The 16,086-nt window shown below is 46.1% G+C and overlaps 1 protein-coding gene across 1 annotated transcript; it reads left to right on the forward strand.

Annotated features, from left to right (window-relative positions):
* Positions 1-638: 638 nt before the first annotated feature.
* Positions 639-11,782, forward strand: FKBP6 (FKBP prolyl isomerase family member 6 (inactive)). The gene is made up of 8 exons (XM_045571726.1): positions 639-779; positions 5,816-5,933; positions 6,881-7,033; positions 7,820-8,022; positions 9,145-9,264; positions 9,689-9,883; positions 10,004-10,113; positions 11,680-11,782. Exons 1-8 carry the CDS (start codon positions 639-641, stop codon positions 11,768-11,770), a joined length of 1,131 nt encoding a protein of 376 aa, XP_045427682.1. The 3' UTR covers positions 11,771-11,782.
* Positions 11,783-16,086: the final 4,304 nt, after the last annotated feature.

Here is a 16,086-nt window from a genome sequence, read left to right on the forward strand (position 1 = left end):
ACTGGGTACCCATTCACACCTCACAGACCCCAACGGGGCAGATTTGTGCTTCAACACAATCTTTCTGAATCTCTCTCATTAAAAATATTTTTATTTACTTAGTTAGATGTTTTAATTGGGGTATAGCTTCTACAATTGCTCAAATCTTAACCACACACTTAAAGTAAACTTAATATATAATCACTCTCAAGATCAAGATACAGACATTTCCAGTACCTCCTCGTGCTGCCCCCTAGTCAGAACGTCTAACAAGAATAGCTGCTCACATGACTGATATCATTGCAGATTAATGTGGCCCAGTTTTGAATTTCAAATGAACAGAATCATATAGTATGTGCTCTTTCGTGTCTAACTTCTTTATTCAGTATGCATTAACAACTTTTATATGTAGTCTTTCAAAGGTTTAGAAGTTCAGTGACATTTTGTTATGTAGTTAATAATATACTATGTATGCTGGATATGTGATATACAGGTCATAGGACACTATACATACCCCATAGGACACTACACATTCCCACCAGGGGTGTGGTGGGAAATTACTGATGGGAAAGGGTAGGATGGAGAGGTTTCCGGAGTGTTAAGAAACAGGAGCTCTAGAGCTTCTGGTGGCAGAGTCTGGGGAAGCAGCAGCAGGTGCCATGTCTTGCCTCAAAGGTGGCAAGAAGAAGCCCCTACAGCAGCTGAAGAAGCAGGCCAAGGAGATGGATGAGGAGGGTAAGGCATTCAAGCAAAAGCAAAAAGAGGAGCAGAAGAAACTCAGGGAACTAAAAGCAAAAGCTGTGGGCAGGGGTCTCCTGGTCACAGGTGGAATGAACAAATATAGCAAATAGTGAGTTGTTCTGTGTGCCTGGGGCAATGGTGATCCTTAATTCCATTTCTGCTTTAACTTCTGGATTCCCTGTCATACCATCTGTTGCCATCTAGAGCTAGAATGAAGTGTTGTCTTGGAGCCTATGGTATATTTAAGAATTAACTTTTGTAAATAATAATCTACACTAATAGCCGGGACCGGTTTGGCTCAATGGATAGAGCCACGGCTTGGGGACTGAAGGGTCCCGGGTTCGATTCCGGTCAAGGGCATGTACCTTGGTTGCGGGCATATCCCCAGTAGGGGGTGTGCAGGAGGCAGCTGATCGATGACTCTCATCGATGTTTCTAACTCTCTATCTCTCTCCCTTCTTCTCTGTATAAAATCAATAAAAAATGTATTTAAAAAATAATAATAATCTACACGAATAAAAGAGAAACATGCAAATTGACCATCCCTCCGCTATGCCCACTGGCCAATCAGAAACAAGTATGCAAATTAACCCAACAAATACGGCAGCTGACGTGGAGTTGAAGCAAGCAGGAGGCTTGGGTTGCCCCAGGCAATGGAGAAAGTTAAGCTTCCCGCCTGCCCTGATTTCCACTCAAGGAGGGGCTAGGGGACTGGGTTGCCAGGGGGTGTGGCCAGCCTGAAAACAGCCCTCAGCCCTTTACCCAGGCTGGCCACACCCCACAAAAGGGACCCTCACCCCATGGGGGTGTGTCCAGCCTGCAAACCATCACAGGCCTCTTGTCCAGGCTGCCCCACACCCCAAGGAAGCCACCACCCTGATCTGGGACACCCTTCAGGGAAAACCAGTTGGCCCAGGAGACCTTCTGGGTGTTCTTCTGGACAAAGCCATGGTGGCAGGGCCGAGGTAGAGGTGTTTAGAGGGCAAGAGGGAAGGGCAGTTGTGGGTGATCAGGCCAGGATGGGACAGCAGTTCTGGGTGATCAGGCCAGTGGGGGAGGCCATTGGGGGTGATCAGGCCAGCAAGGGGGGGCAGTTGGGAGTAAGCAGGCCAGCAGGGGGGTAGTTGGGGACAAGCAGGCCAGTGAGGAGGGCAGGTAGGGGTGGCAGGCCAGCAGGGGGGCACAATTGGGGGCGATCAGGCTAGTGGGGAGGCATTTGGGGGCAAGCAGGCTGGCAGGCAGAGTGGTTAAGAGCAATCAAGCAGGAAGGCAGATGAGCGGTTAGAAGCCAGCAGTCCCAGATTACGAGAGGGATATCTGACTGCTGGTTTAGGCCTGATCCCTGTAAACTGGCAGTAGGACATCCTTCGAGGGATCCCAGATTGGAGAGGATGCAGGCTGGGCTGAGGGACACCCCTCCCCCCGCACGAATTTTATGCACTGGGCCACTAGTAATAATAATCATTATCATGCAATGACACATCGCTTTAGTTCTTTTCAATCAATCATTTCAACTTAGCTGTGAGGTCAGAGTAAGCCCAGAATCTTGCTAAAGTGTGTTCTTTGGTCTTTGTATTATCCAAAATTCAGTACCACCTGGCATTAAACCAACTCATTGGAAGAGAGAGAGGAAGGGAAGGAGGGAGAGAGGAAGGGAGGGGGGGAGGAAGAGAGAGAAAGAAATCTAGAACAGGAGCTCTATAAAGGAAGAAAGAGAGAGAGAGAGAGAGAGAGAGAGAGAGAGAGAGAGAGAGAGAGAGAGAGAAAGAAAGAAAGAAAGAAAGAAAGAAAGAAAGAAAGAAAGAAAGGAAGGAAGAAAGAAAGAGCGAGCTCTAGAACATCAGGCCACAACTCCCACAGTCCTAAGCACCCATGTCTGCCAGCAGGGGTGATCTCCACCCCAGTGTCAAGCGAGACTAAGGTCTGGTATAGGCAAATAGCAAGCTAATTTTATTTGTTAATTCAAGAAATAATTATTGAGAACCTGCTATGCATCAAGCACTGAGCTGGGTATGAGGCATACATTAAAGAACAAGACAGACAAGGTTTCTGTCCTTTTGGAGTTTATGATGCATGGAGGTAGGAGTGGTGTAAGGTCATAAATAAACAAGTTAATATAATAGATTTAAATGCTATGCAGGAAGTAAACACTGTGGTGGAAAGTAGGATGGGGTGACAGGATGAGGTGCACTTGAGCAAGGGGCAGGGCAATGTCTTTGCCGAGGCCAGAAGGATACACAGAAGCCGGCCACCTGAAAGGATTCAGGAGGGTAGACCAGGCACTGGGTCTGCAAGTGCCAAGGCCCTGAGGCTGGAAAGCACGTAGAGAGGAGACGTGTGCAGCTGGGGCACAGGAAAAGAGAGGAAATATCAGAAGGTGAGGCCAGAGAGGTTGGCAAGGAGGGCTGTGTAGACTAGGGCCAAGGTCTGGATTTCATTTCAAGGGCAGTGGGAGCTGTTGAAGAAACCGGTTTTAAGGCAAGGGAATATCATCTCATTTATATTATTAAAATATCATTCTGGCTGCGGCATACATAATGGATCACAGTAGTGTGAGCACTAGGTGGGATGGATGATGAAGCTGAATGACTGATACAGAGAAGAAGGATGTAAACAAAGCACAAGGGGGATCCAGAGTCAGAAGCCTGAGGACATCCAGGTGGAGGAACTGAGTAGCCCACCTGGTCCGCAGACAAATGTCCAGGCCTGGCTGCAGAGTTTCTGACTCAGGAGTCCATGGAGGGACCCATAAGAAATTAGCATTTGTAGCAAGCACTGATGCTACTTTTGAGAACCATTAGAAAAGGCAGTTGGACACAGGCGCCTGGAACACTGGCACTTGGGAGGCTCTAAGCTAGCCAGGTATGTGCCGCCTGTTTTATAGCACATATTTAAACAAATGGCTGGGATCTCTTAGGGACTGAAAGCAGAGAAGGGCAGGGATCCTAGGACGGCCCTGAGGTTGCTGACCTTTTGAGGTCAGGAAGGGGAGGATGGCTAGGAAGGTAAGAGGAACATCAAGGGAGTGTGGTGATTAGGAAACTGTGGGAGCTAGAATGCCCCCACCCAGAGATATCCGTGCCCAAATTCCTGGACCTCGGTGAACATGTTACCTTAAAAGGCCAAAGGGACTTTGAAGATGGAATCACGGTCATAAACCTGAATTATGCAGGTGGGTCCAATTTAATCACGTAACCCCTTACCAGCAGAGAACTTTCTCTGCTGGAGTCACAGAGAGATGCCATAGATTTAGAAGAAGAAGCAAGAGGATAGCAAACATAAGCACTTGGCACCCTGTTGCTGCCTCTGCGACGGGGCCCGTAGGCAAGAATAGGAGAGGAGCCTCTAAGAGTCAAGGGTGCCTCCTGGCTGGAAGCCAGGTCGGACATGGGGACCTCAGGCGTAGAGCTTCAAGGATCTCGATTTGCCAACAACCTAAATGAGCTTTGAAGTGGATTCTTCCCCAAAAGCTCTGTCGGGCTGATGCCTTGATTTGAACCCAATGAGACTGCTGTCAAGTCTCTAGCCTACGAAAATGAGAAAGAATAAACAGGTGTTGCTTTAAACAGCTAGGTTTGTGGCACTCTGTTTGTTACAGCGAACTGGAATAAATCAAACAATGCTCAGAGAGTTTGGAGTCACACTTTATGCATCGGTGGGCTCAGAGAAAATGAATTCAAATTCCAAGCAAGGCTACAAGCAGAACTTCCCATTTTATTAAAGAGCCAGCCCTATGTGCACTTTGTGGTTATCTCGCTGCTGGCCTTGAAAACAAGAAATACTTTTTGCACAGTTCTAGCCAATTAAAAATGCACCTGGCATGGCATTGAGAGTATGGACAGATCTAGTCTCTGGCCTATAAGATCAGACAGGTAAGTTTATCTTTCTTGTTATTCAAGCAGGCTAGAAAGCAAAGTTATTTATTATTATTATTATTATTATTATTATTATTAAATTTTTTTTTGGAATAAGAGGCCATCTAAAAAAACAGCAGAGAATTCCAAACAGTAGTTTTACAAAATAGAGGTTAGCCTTCTCATGTTATGACAATGATGGGAAATGAATATTAATGCCAAAAGGAAAGTGTTCAAAGGTGAGAGATACCAACTTCACCAAATGCTGACAAGAGGTGCCTGATGGGTTTGGCGGCAAGAGCAGACTTTTGTCCACGGAGCAAGGAAAAGTGGTTACATGAAGTGGGTTGAACAGAAAATGAAGGGTGAGGAGGGAGAGAAAAGCCTTTGCAGCAACTCTTTTGAGAAGGTTCATGGGAAGAGCCGCCAGAGGGCGCTGTGGGACCAAAGGAGGCCTGTTCCTTTTAACTTAGATTTTCCTACACATCAGAAGGAAATGATCCCATATTCGAGGCAAGATGGATGCAGGAGAGAGAGGGTAACTAACGTGCATGAGCAGACAGGAGCGGGAGGATCCAGCGGGGACCTAGGACTAGTCTCCCTTTGCGCCAGGAAAGCGCTAGTGCAGCACAGATTTTGTAGATTTGCTGATAGAAAGTGAGGGGCATCAGGAGCTGGGCACTTTGACTCTAAAGACCTTGATCTGGCCTGAATTTCGGGGGGGGGGGGGGGATGAGAAGGAAGGAAGGTGGAAATAACCCACTGCAAGTAGTCGGTTTCTGGGGCCTTGTGCTCACTAGGGTGCTCTGGCCACGTGACCTCATCGAGTGCCCCTCTCCCATCACATCCGCCACGTGCCGCACCACGTGCTGCCCCCCCCCACCCCGTCACGAGCCTGGCCACGCCCTCCCTGGCCCCAGAGCCGGGGCCGTTGGCTGCAGTTGGTGTGACTCCCTGAAAGGGATGCCCGGGCCGGGGGCAGGCTGCAGGGCATAAAGGGCGGCTGGGCGCAGCCTTCGGGAGGGAGTTTCCGGGAGTTTCCAGGAGTTTCCGGGAGTCTCGGGCGCGGGGCGGGCGCCTCGGGAGGGCCACGTGGCCATGGTGGGGGAGGTCCGGACCCCGGGAGCCATGCGAGGGGAGGACGCCCCCGGCCAGGTGAGGACCCCGCACGGGCGAGTCGGGTGGGGCACCGGCGTCAGGGCCAGTGTGGGGCTCTGAAGTCTGTGTTCCTTTCCCCAAAGTCTCCTTACCAGAGGCTCGGCCAGTGGATGCAGGACATCTCCGGGGACCAGGGCGTGCTCAAGGACGTGATCCGCGAGGGCGCCGGCGAGCTGGTGGTGCCCGATGCCTCGGTGCTCGGTAGGCCGCCCTCGGGCCCCTGTCTGTCCTGGGGCAGCTGGCGGAGCCAGGGGACCGGCGGCCCCGGGGCGCTTTGCTCTGCGGGGAGGAGAGGCACTTGGATGGGGTAGAACATGCTTTGTTAGAATTGGGTTGTGTTTGTTTTTTTTTAAATATTTTATTGATTCTTTACAGAGAGGAAGAGAGAGGGATAGAGAGTTAGAAACATCGATGAGAGAGAATCATCCATCAGCTGCCTCTTGCACACTCCCCACCGGGGATGTGCCCACAACCAATGTACATGCCCTTGACAGGAATCGAAACCGGGACCTTTAAGTCCGCAGGCCACGCTCCATCCACTGAGCCAAACCGGTTTCAGCTAGAATTGGGGTTTTTAATAAGGCGACCAGACGGTCCCGCTTTGGACAGTCACGATTGGGACTTTTTATTTATTTTATTTTTATTTTTAAAAAATATATATTTTATTGATTTTTGTACAGAGAGGAAGGGAGAGAGAGAGAGAGCTAGAAACATCGATGAGAGAGAGTCATGGATCAGCTGCCTCTTGCACACCCCCTACCGGGGATATGCCCGCAACCAAGGTACATGCCCTTGACCGGAAGCGAACCCGGGTCCCTTCAGTCCCCAAGCCAACGCTCTATCCATTGAGCCAAACCGGTTTCGGCCCGATCAGGACTTTTTTAAAACGCCGCGGGATGCGGACAAATTGTTCAAAATTGGGATGCCTGGTCACCTTAGTTTTTAAGGGAAAGCCAGGGAACCCCGTGTCCCTTTGCATGGCACCTCTGTGAACTTGGGACCTCTGTGAACTTCGAGGCCCACCGGCCACGTTTCTGAACCTCAAAGCCCAGGGGCGGCCATCCAAATGGTTAAGCAAACGTTTGTTCCCAGCAGGGTGCAGGCCAGTGGGAGGGCATCTAATTCTGTTGCTTTTGTGTGATAATTAGAGAGACTGATGTTACAGAGGGGAGGGTACTGGTCCATGTGTCTGTCTGTGCCCTCTGTCCCAGTGAAATATTCCGGGTACCTGGAGCACATGGACAAGCCTTTTGATTCGAATTGCTTCAGGAAAACGCCCCGACTCATGAAGCTTGGAGTGGGTAAGTTCACATTAGGAGCTGGAAACGAAGGCTTTTTTTTCGGGGGACAAGCACTAGGCCTGGAAAACCGTCCAGGGCACAGACAGTTCTTGGCCTCAGTTTTTTGAGGCTGGGTTTTGCTAAACCAGCCAGCTCTCTCCTACGTTTCCCCTGGAGACCTAAATGGTAGGGAAATGGCCTACCTGGCAAGGATACCTTCGCATCCTGACTTAACCACTGGGCATTGTGTTTTTGTTTGTTTAAATAAACATCTGCTGAATGCTTTCTACCCACAATGCATGCTGAAAGGAGAGGGTGTGCCCAGGTGACTAGAACGTGGAAGCCGGTGTGGGGGTGGATTGACTGGTTTCAGACAACTAACCTGGTAGAATGGTTAAAGCTCCTGGGAGGTGTAAGCCCAGCTGCAGGAGTCCTTACTGAAGGCATCCTTAGCTCCCGCTGGGAGCGTCCGGGAAGGTGTCTTGGAAGAGGCAGCATCTGAAATGAGCCCTGACGCTTGAATAAGATTTCTGTCAGGGCAGATGCTGGGCATGGGGAGGAAGACGTTGCCAGAAGACAGAAGTGTGTGAACAAAGATGTGCAGGCCAGAATGCGGCGGAGCCTGAAGAAGTTAGAGTTGGAAGGGTGGTGGTGGTGGGAAATAAGGCTGAAAAGTGAGTTGGGGCCGCAGTACAGAAGGCTTGGAAGATGGTATGGAGAGATTTGGGCCTAAGGAGGAAAGAGATTGACAGTACGGGAACAGGATACTGGGAAGATTTCAACCACATTCTTTGTCCCTTCCTCCAGATATTACCCTGTATGGCATGGAGCTGGGCCTTCTGAGCATGCGGAGGGGAGAACTGGCCAGGTTTCTATTCAAGCCGCCCTATGCCTACGGAACACTGGGCTGCCCACCCTTGATCCCCCCCAACTCCACCGTCTTATTTGAGATTGAGCTAATCGACTTCCTGGATTCTGCTGAATCGGACAAGTTTTGTGCCCTGACCGCTGTAAGTTCTGGGGTACAAATGTCAGCGCTTCACAGAGAGAGGGTTGGGTTTGTGTTTTCAGTAATTATAATGCCATGCTGATGCTCCTCTGGCCCGGGTTCCACCCCTGAAACTCCTGGGTGGTGGTGGTGGGGTTCCCCCACTTCCTAGTCCTGTCCATATTACTGGTTCTTAGGTGTAGTCACTGTGCTAGGCCAAGGTCAGGCTGTGGGTTAGTTATGGGCCAGCAGTTTGAGTTGATCTTTCAGTCTGTCACCTTTGCCTACTTCTCTCTGCAAGATAGTGGAATTTGCCTCTCAACATTAATGTTGGTTTTCAGCAAGTCAAGCCTTGGTAGTTCATAAGTAGCGTGACCACCGAATTTGTTGTCCAAGCCAGGACACTTGAGAGTGAAATGGGCTATTGACTGGATATATCTGATACAAGGACATCAGGTGTGAATGGGTTAATCCCAGGAAACGTGGGGCATGCGGCCTCTGTTCTCATCATTTAAGTGTTGCCATTTCTTTGTTGCCTTTACTTAACCCTTCCTATAAAGGTAGGGCTTCAAATCTCCTTAATAGTCAGATACACATTGTCATTCTATCTCACACTGACTATATATGTGCTCTTAAGATGTCCACCCTAGATTTACATCTGTATTTGATGTCTCCTCAGCTAAACTGTCAGCACCCTTTTTTCATCTTTACACAAAACAGGTTCTTGCAGATGCCTGGGTTGGGGGGACAAGACACCTGCGTTTGAAAAGAGGTGCTGTGGTGACTTTGATATGAACCCAAGGTGGTGCATTGTGGCTATAAAGACCAGTACGGCCCTGGGCAGACCAAGACCTGTTAAATTTTGATTGATAAATAGTTCTGATTTCTGTGCTTGACAAGTTCCATCAGTTTCTAATTCCATGAAGGTTGCTTTAGGGAATATCTCTGGGAGGACTATAGAAGATCTCCTTTTGGCTCTAGCTGTAAAGTGGGGGCCGTGATAACACCGACCTGCTGTGGCTTCTATTGGAATTCACGCAGATGATCTGCAGAGGCACCTCGCCCCATGCTTGGCACACATACAGCAATAAACAGGTGTAATTATGGCATCGTAGCTTTCAGTGTCCTTATTTTTGGTTCTCAGGAACAACAAGATCAGTTTCCACTTCAGAAAGTCCTAAAAGTGGCAGCTACTGAACGGGAGTTTGGCAACTACCTTTTCCGCCAAAATCGTTTCTATGATGCCAAAGTGAGATATAAACGGGTAAGAATGCTTAAGAAGTGAAATTTTTCTTGTTTAAAAGACATAGACATTGTCTCTTTAAGAAATATCTCATTAAACCTTCTCATACTAGATAGCTGGGAGAGAGGACAAGGTATTTGGGAAAGCCTGGTGTTCTGTGTCTGCTGCTAGATACTGACTACGTGCCCTTGACTGAAATTCAAGCCATGACCCTTCTGTCTAAAGGCACTGAGCCAAACCAGCTAGGGCTGGAATTATTTTCTTAATTTCATTTTTGGATTGTTTATTGTTAGAATACAGAAATATAACTAACATATATTGATCTTGTATCCTGAAATTTTGCTGAACTAAATTTTTAGCTCAAAGGGTTTTTTTGTGTGGATTCATAGCATTTTCTCTATATAAGATTGTCACTCCTCTTACAACCTGTCTTTCCTCTCCACAGGCTTTGTTGCTTCTCTGCCAGCGATCAGCACCCCCTGAAGAACAGCACCTGGTGGAAGCCGCCAAGCTTCTTGTTCTCCTTAACCTCTCCTTTACATACCTGAAGCTGGAGCATCCCAGCAGGGCCCTGCACTATGGAGAGCAGGCTCTGATTATTGACCAGAAGAATGCCAAAGCCCTCTTCCGGTGTGGACAGGTGAGTTGGAGGACAAGCTCTTGAGAACAAATGCCTAAGCAAAGGTGGCAATGGTGTTCAACTTGGGCCCTGCAAGAAATGCTCTTTGCTAACTGTGCTTTTAAATTCTGTCATTTACAGGCCTGTCTCCTCATGACTGAGTACCAGAAGGCTCGAGATTTTCTAGTCCGAGCCCAAAAGGAACAGCCCTTTAATCATGACATCAATAATGAGCTGAAGAAACTGGCCAGGTGAGACCTGTGTTTGCACTCCCGCTAACAGAGAAAGAGAGGTATGATGCCTTAACAGTTCTGATCTCTCCACCTGGGGATGTTGCCCGGTAGGTGTTATGAGACAGCGCCCCCTAGAGCTAGTGTTTGAAGTGCTCAATACTCTAAACCAGCAGCTCCTAGTGGGGAAGTGGGACCAACTCCAAACTACACCTGTCTGGATCATTATCCATCTCCCTGTTTCACACCTTACCCTGCAAATAAGCACCTCTAAAGGGGAGGGCTAATGTGATTTTTAAAAGGGACTTGTTCTTCAGGTACTCTTCCTGTTTGGCACCAACTGTTCTCAACTGACTTCAGAAAGGTGCCTTATTGACCCTGGTTTGATCTGAAATTGATCTTTCAGGTCTGATTCATACCCAGAGTTACTTTTTTGTTATCTAAGTAATATATATCAATCTTTCAGTAATATAACTATTTATTTTTTTGTTTATTTTAATCCTCATCTGGGGGTATGTTTTTATTGATTTTTAGAGAGAGAGGAGTGGGAGGGAGAGAGCAAAACATTGATGTGAGAAAGAAACATCAATCAGTTGGTTGCTTTCTGTACAAGCCCTGAATAGGGATCGAACCTGCAATCTTTTGGTGCATGGGATGATGCTCCAAGCACAGCCCCCTAGCTAGGGCCAGTAATGTAACTTTTTATGATTATAGAAATTTCATGTTCATTGTAGAAGATTTTGAAAATAACATAAATTGATATTCTATCACTTCATAATATATACACCATTTGTTTTTTCATATATTTTTATAGATTTCAGAGAGGAAGGGGAAACGGGGAGAGAGCAACGATGAGAAAGAATCATTGATCAGCTGCCTCCTGCATGTCCCCTACTGAGCATGTGCCTACAACCCAGGCATTACCCTGACGGGGAATAGAACTGTGACCTCCGGGTTCATAGGTCAATGCTCAACCACTAAACCACGCTGGCCAGGCTACATCCACCGTTTTTTTAAGATGGCTTGTTTTTCAGAATTGGTGAATTTATCTACTGTTAACATTAAACATTTAATCCAAATTACTTAGTTAAAGTTTTCTTGACATTAAAAAAAAAAGCTGATGTATGTGTACCTCTTTATATTTGGGTCCAGTTGTATTTTGGGCCTTTTAGAACTTTCCAACAATTTCCTTTCTGCTATTTATAAGTATCCTATCAGGGTAAATGCAGAAATTTTGGAATCTAACCATTCTTTAGCAAAATAAAATAAAATAAAATAAAATAAATCTCAGGGTAAGTTAGTGGTTACTGAGTGTGAGATGTCACTGGCAGCTTCATTGACAGTGGCTCCTAGCCTTCAAGGCTGCCATCTTTTCAGAAATGGGCTTTTTGTCAAAAGGCTTCCTTATCAGCTCTTGGGAGCCTCCGCTGTGTCACCTACTTCTCCAGTATTGCTTCCACCCCTCCTGGTTGTGTTTAAAGCCCATTGAATTTCCAGTGCTTTGAAGCTGATGGAGAATTCCAGCCACCAGATGTCACCTCCTACACAGACAGGCCTTCTCTAACTACTGTGTCTTTCACTTCACAGCCACTACAGGGACTACACAGAGAAAGAGAAAGAAATGTGCCATCGAATGTTTGCTCCTTGTGATAATGGCTCTGCAGTAGGAGAAAAGTAAAGGTAATAAAAGGACTAAAGTATAAGAGGATTTTGTCCAGTAAATATAAAAATGTGGTTCTCATCAACCCACCAGTGGATATTGGCTATCTACAGTTCCCGTGAATGGGAGTAGCAAAATTCCTATTGAAGATAGTGATATAAGTCTAGTACAGAAGGCACACACTGTGGGTCTTCTCATAGAGAAGTTTGGAAAGTCCGTCCAGAGCTTGTGGATAAATGCATAGGCTTGTGAAGCCTTAGGCTTTAAAATGAAAACAATTTTTCATATTTTATGTTAATCTCTCCCTCACAGAAGCTTAGAACATGAAATGTAATAGTCATTAATGTGATGATTTATCTGAGTTTTTAAATGAACAGTAATACTTTTCTTATCTGGTTTTTCCTGAAGTCCTCCAACTTCACTTTACATCTAATACATCATTAAAAAATACTACATACAAATGTCAAGGGGTAGGAATGAGCAGTGACTCTGAAGTTTTGCTTGCTGTTAAAATTAGAGATTTGAGGATTTCAGAACCAACAGGGAGCAGAAGCTCACATTTCTGCCACAGCATATACCTTGTGATTTAGCAGGCACAGGGTTAAGGTTTCCCATGAGTACATGAGATAACCTTCTAGTCTGGTTTACTATTACTTAAGAAAATTAATGGAAACAAAATCACCTGCCTTAAACACCTGCTTAGCTGGGTAGATAACTCTGCTCTCTCTGGAGAGAGAGAAGTTAAACAAGGGACAACAAGAAAACAGCTGCCCAACGGGCTCTTGGTGATAAATCTCTCCTTTGTTGCTACCTCCATCCCTCTACAAAAGAGGCTTGAGAGAAGAAGGCAGTGAAAAGGCCTATTCATCCCAGACTTTTTCACAGGTGATCTACAAACTGCTGCTGTCCGCCCTGTCAGAAACAATCTATCAGTATCAGAAATAAATGTTGCCTTCCTCACTGACCCTGACCCTGTGACCCTGGCCTTCAGGTCTTTCAGGGACATTGGAGTATTTGAACGGAGCTGCGAGCCAGAGGATTTCTCTCATTTGGCTGCTGTTAATGTCCAGTACAAATGGAGGTGGGGTGGCTTTTTGCAAGACATTTTAGACTGTGACCTGGTATATCCTGCCATTTAATGAATATCCACTTCTTTCAGAGTCCATCCTAGAAACAGATCTTAGAATACCCAGCAGAGCGGCAAGTTCCCTTTCCATCATCTTTCCCTCTCAGTTTTCTCAGTCTGTCAGATTTTTTGAGCCTACTGATTTTTAGATGATATCCCATGCATTTCTAAATCTTGAGTGTTTTATCACCAGCGGTGACTGGGGTCGAAAGTGGTTGATTGTCATATTCCTGTGCTGTTGTAGTTGTAACATATTGTGGCTTTCGTGTCATTGGTATTCTTCCTACTCCACCTTTTTACTCTGTTGTACTTGTGCTGAGTTAGTCACTTAAAATGTCTAGGTCTTGCCGAAGCCGGTTTGGCTCAGTGGTAGAGTGTCAGTCTGTGGACTGAAAGGTCCCAGGTTCGATTCCGGTCAGGGGCATGTACATTGGTTGCGGGCACATCCCTGGTAGGGGGTGTGCAAGAGGCACCTGGCCGATGTTTCTCTCTCATCAACGTTTCTAGCTCTCTATCTCTCTCCCTTTCTCACTATAAAAAATCAATAAAATATATTTTAAGCCGAAGCCAGTTTGGCTCAATGGTAGAGAGTCGGTCTGCGGACTGAAAGGTCCCAGGTTTGATTCCAGTCAAGGGCATGTACATTAGTTGCGGGCACATCCCCGGTAGGGGGTGTGCAAGAGGCAGCTGGTTGATGTTTCTCTCTCATCGATGTTTCTAGCTCTCTATCTCTCTCCCTTCCTCTCTGTAAAAAAATCAATAAAATATATTAAAATATATATACATATATTTAAAAAATGTCTAGATCTTTTGAAAATACAACTTTAACTGAGTAGGAGCATTTAAAATTTGTTCATCTCAGATGTTAGGCATTCTAGACTTGTCTTCATCTCGTCTCCTAATACATTAGACCGTTACCTTGGTGGGGTGAGTGTTCTAAGCCTCTGACTGTAATAAACTGAATTTGTTTTTAGATCAAAGGCCATGTCTTTTTTATCTTTGTATTTTCTAGTACCTGGAACTATGCCTGGCACATGATTAACACTCAGTAAATGTTGGTTGGATCAAGTGTAAAATAGCGGAAATGCTAGACCAGTCTCTTTGAAACCATACCCTCCAGGCTGGCTCTTGTATTGGCTGTCAGGACTGTTGTTTAGTACCAGTGACAGAAATCCATCTTTATCTAGCATCAGCTAAAAAAGAGAATTACAGAAGGAAACGTAGGAAGCTCACTGATTCAAAGAGGAGTTGGACAACCAATACTCAAGCAGGTACCTGCAGTTCTGAGGGCCTCGGGGTCCCGATCTCATTGCTGCTTTATTCTTTTCCAATATATGGGGTGCCCAGACATCCGTTTGCACAGTCTTTGTATTTGAGAGAGGGCTTTCCTTATCCCACACCTGCCTCCTCTTCCTATACCAACCATAGCTCCAGTTTGAAAATCTTAAGACATGACTCTGGCCTGGTTTTGGGTGTGTGGAGTCCCATGAGTGGCTCCCCATCCTAGCACCACAGATTCGGGGAGCAATGGTTGTTCGAAGAAGGTTGCTGCTCCCCAAAAGCAAGGGGATGAAGACAATGGGCAAAGGGGAAGGGGTCCATCAAAGGGTATTTAATTGTAGCAGCCACTTATTGTTCTGCTGAGTTGTGTCCTTTAGTCTTGCTGTTACAGAGCAGTGGGTCATTTGCCAATTTGGTGAATTAGGAATCTCTTGCAGCTCCTTTTGCTAAGAGTCCAACAGTGGAAAGATCAAATACATCCATAGTTCTGCCATAACATCTTTTTCCTTAGTTTGGATTTTCAGAGAGAATGGAAAAACACAGACTTCTATATGGAAATATTCCTAGGGATAATCTAAAAAGTCAATATGGCAGTCAATGTGTTCACTCATGTACACCAGAAGACCTAAAATTTCATAGGAAACCCCGTAGCTAATATTTGATAAGCTGCTTTGAAACTGCTTTCCCGGTGGTTTGCAATGCAGTATTCCTGTTTATATATTGTACATTCAAACTTTCATAAATGGCATTTTCTAACTACCTACTTGGTTAAGATCTCACATATATCCATCCATAGTAGTGATTTTACCAGGGGCATCAAAGAGCTTTTGTAACAGATGCTGTCATACCAGGGGCATCAAAGAGCTTTTGTAACAGATGCTGTCATAGTTGGAAACATTTGGAATAGTGTTTTAACTTTTTTCTTTTTTAAATTTAATTTTATTGTTGACAGTATTACAGATGTCCTCCTATTACCTCTCCCCCCTACTTAAACCCTTCCTCCCATCATCCTGAATGAGTGAAGAGGAGGGTCCCACTGCACGACCTCATTACTCCTTCCCCAAGTGCCTCTTGAGAACTGGTGGTTTCCATGTGCTCTGGCAGGTGCTGTGTGGCACTGCCAGTCGGCAGGGATAGTGCTCTCTTAGGGAGGACAGGACCAATCAGTTGGATCACAGAGTAACAACAGAGGGCTATAATGGGCAGCATCCTGACCAGATAAAAGCCTTGCTGAGGAAGTCCTGAAGCTTCAAAGGGTAGCACTGGACACAAGGAGGGAGTGGGGGGGGGGGGGGGTGGGGAGGTAAATGAACAGACAAGGAATCCAGTGCTGAAGTCAGTTGTGGACCAGGTATTGTCTTGGAATTTCAGTCTTTTTTTTTTTTTTTTTTTTTTTTTTTTTTTTTTGATTGTGGACTGTGTTCTGTAGGCATCAGAGGAGGGAAAAGATGTGATTGAAGCTGAGATGATCTGATAGGCTCATGTAAGCGGCTGAAGGGCCATGTTGGAAGCATCAAGTCTGGCAGGTAGAAGATGTTTGAGGGGTGATGACAGCCTAGAAGTAAAGCACCAGCAGAAATGGAAAGAAGGCAGGAGTATGAGGTCTCCCATCTGGAATGGATGGGAGGGTGCTTTCAGTCAAAATAATTCTAGTAGCAAATGAGAACTTAGTTGATAAAGAATGACCATAGAGGGTGTACAAGGTGACCTGTGGGCAAAGGTGGAAGGAACTGAAGCTATATATTCTGGAGAAGAGAAGCTTTAAGTGGTGTGTGTTAGCTGATGGAGAGAAGTGGCTTGGAGTGGAGAGTTTGCAGAATTAGGAGTTAGAGATGATCACAGTGAACTAGATGTGATAGAGAGATCTTCTGGAGGAGAAAGCAGAACTTGAGTGAGTTCACAAGACTAATTGGTAGGCTTGGCTGGA

This window comes from Pipistrellus kuhlii, unplaced genomic scaffold (assembly GCF_014108245.1).
Source record: "Pipistrellus kuhlii isolate mPipKuh1 unplaced genomic scaffold, mPipKuh1.p scaffold_m20_p_4, whole genome shotgun sequence".
Classification (NCBI taxonomy): domain Eukaryota; kingdom Metazoa; phylum Chordata; class Mammalia; order Chiroptera; family Vespertilionidae; genus Pipistrellus; species Pipistrellus kuhlii.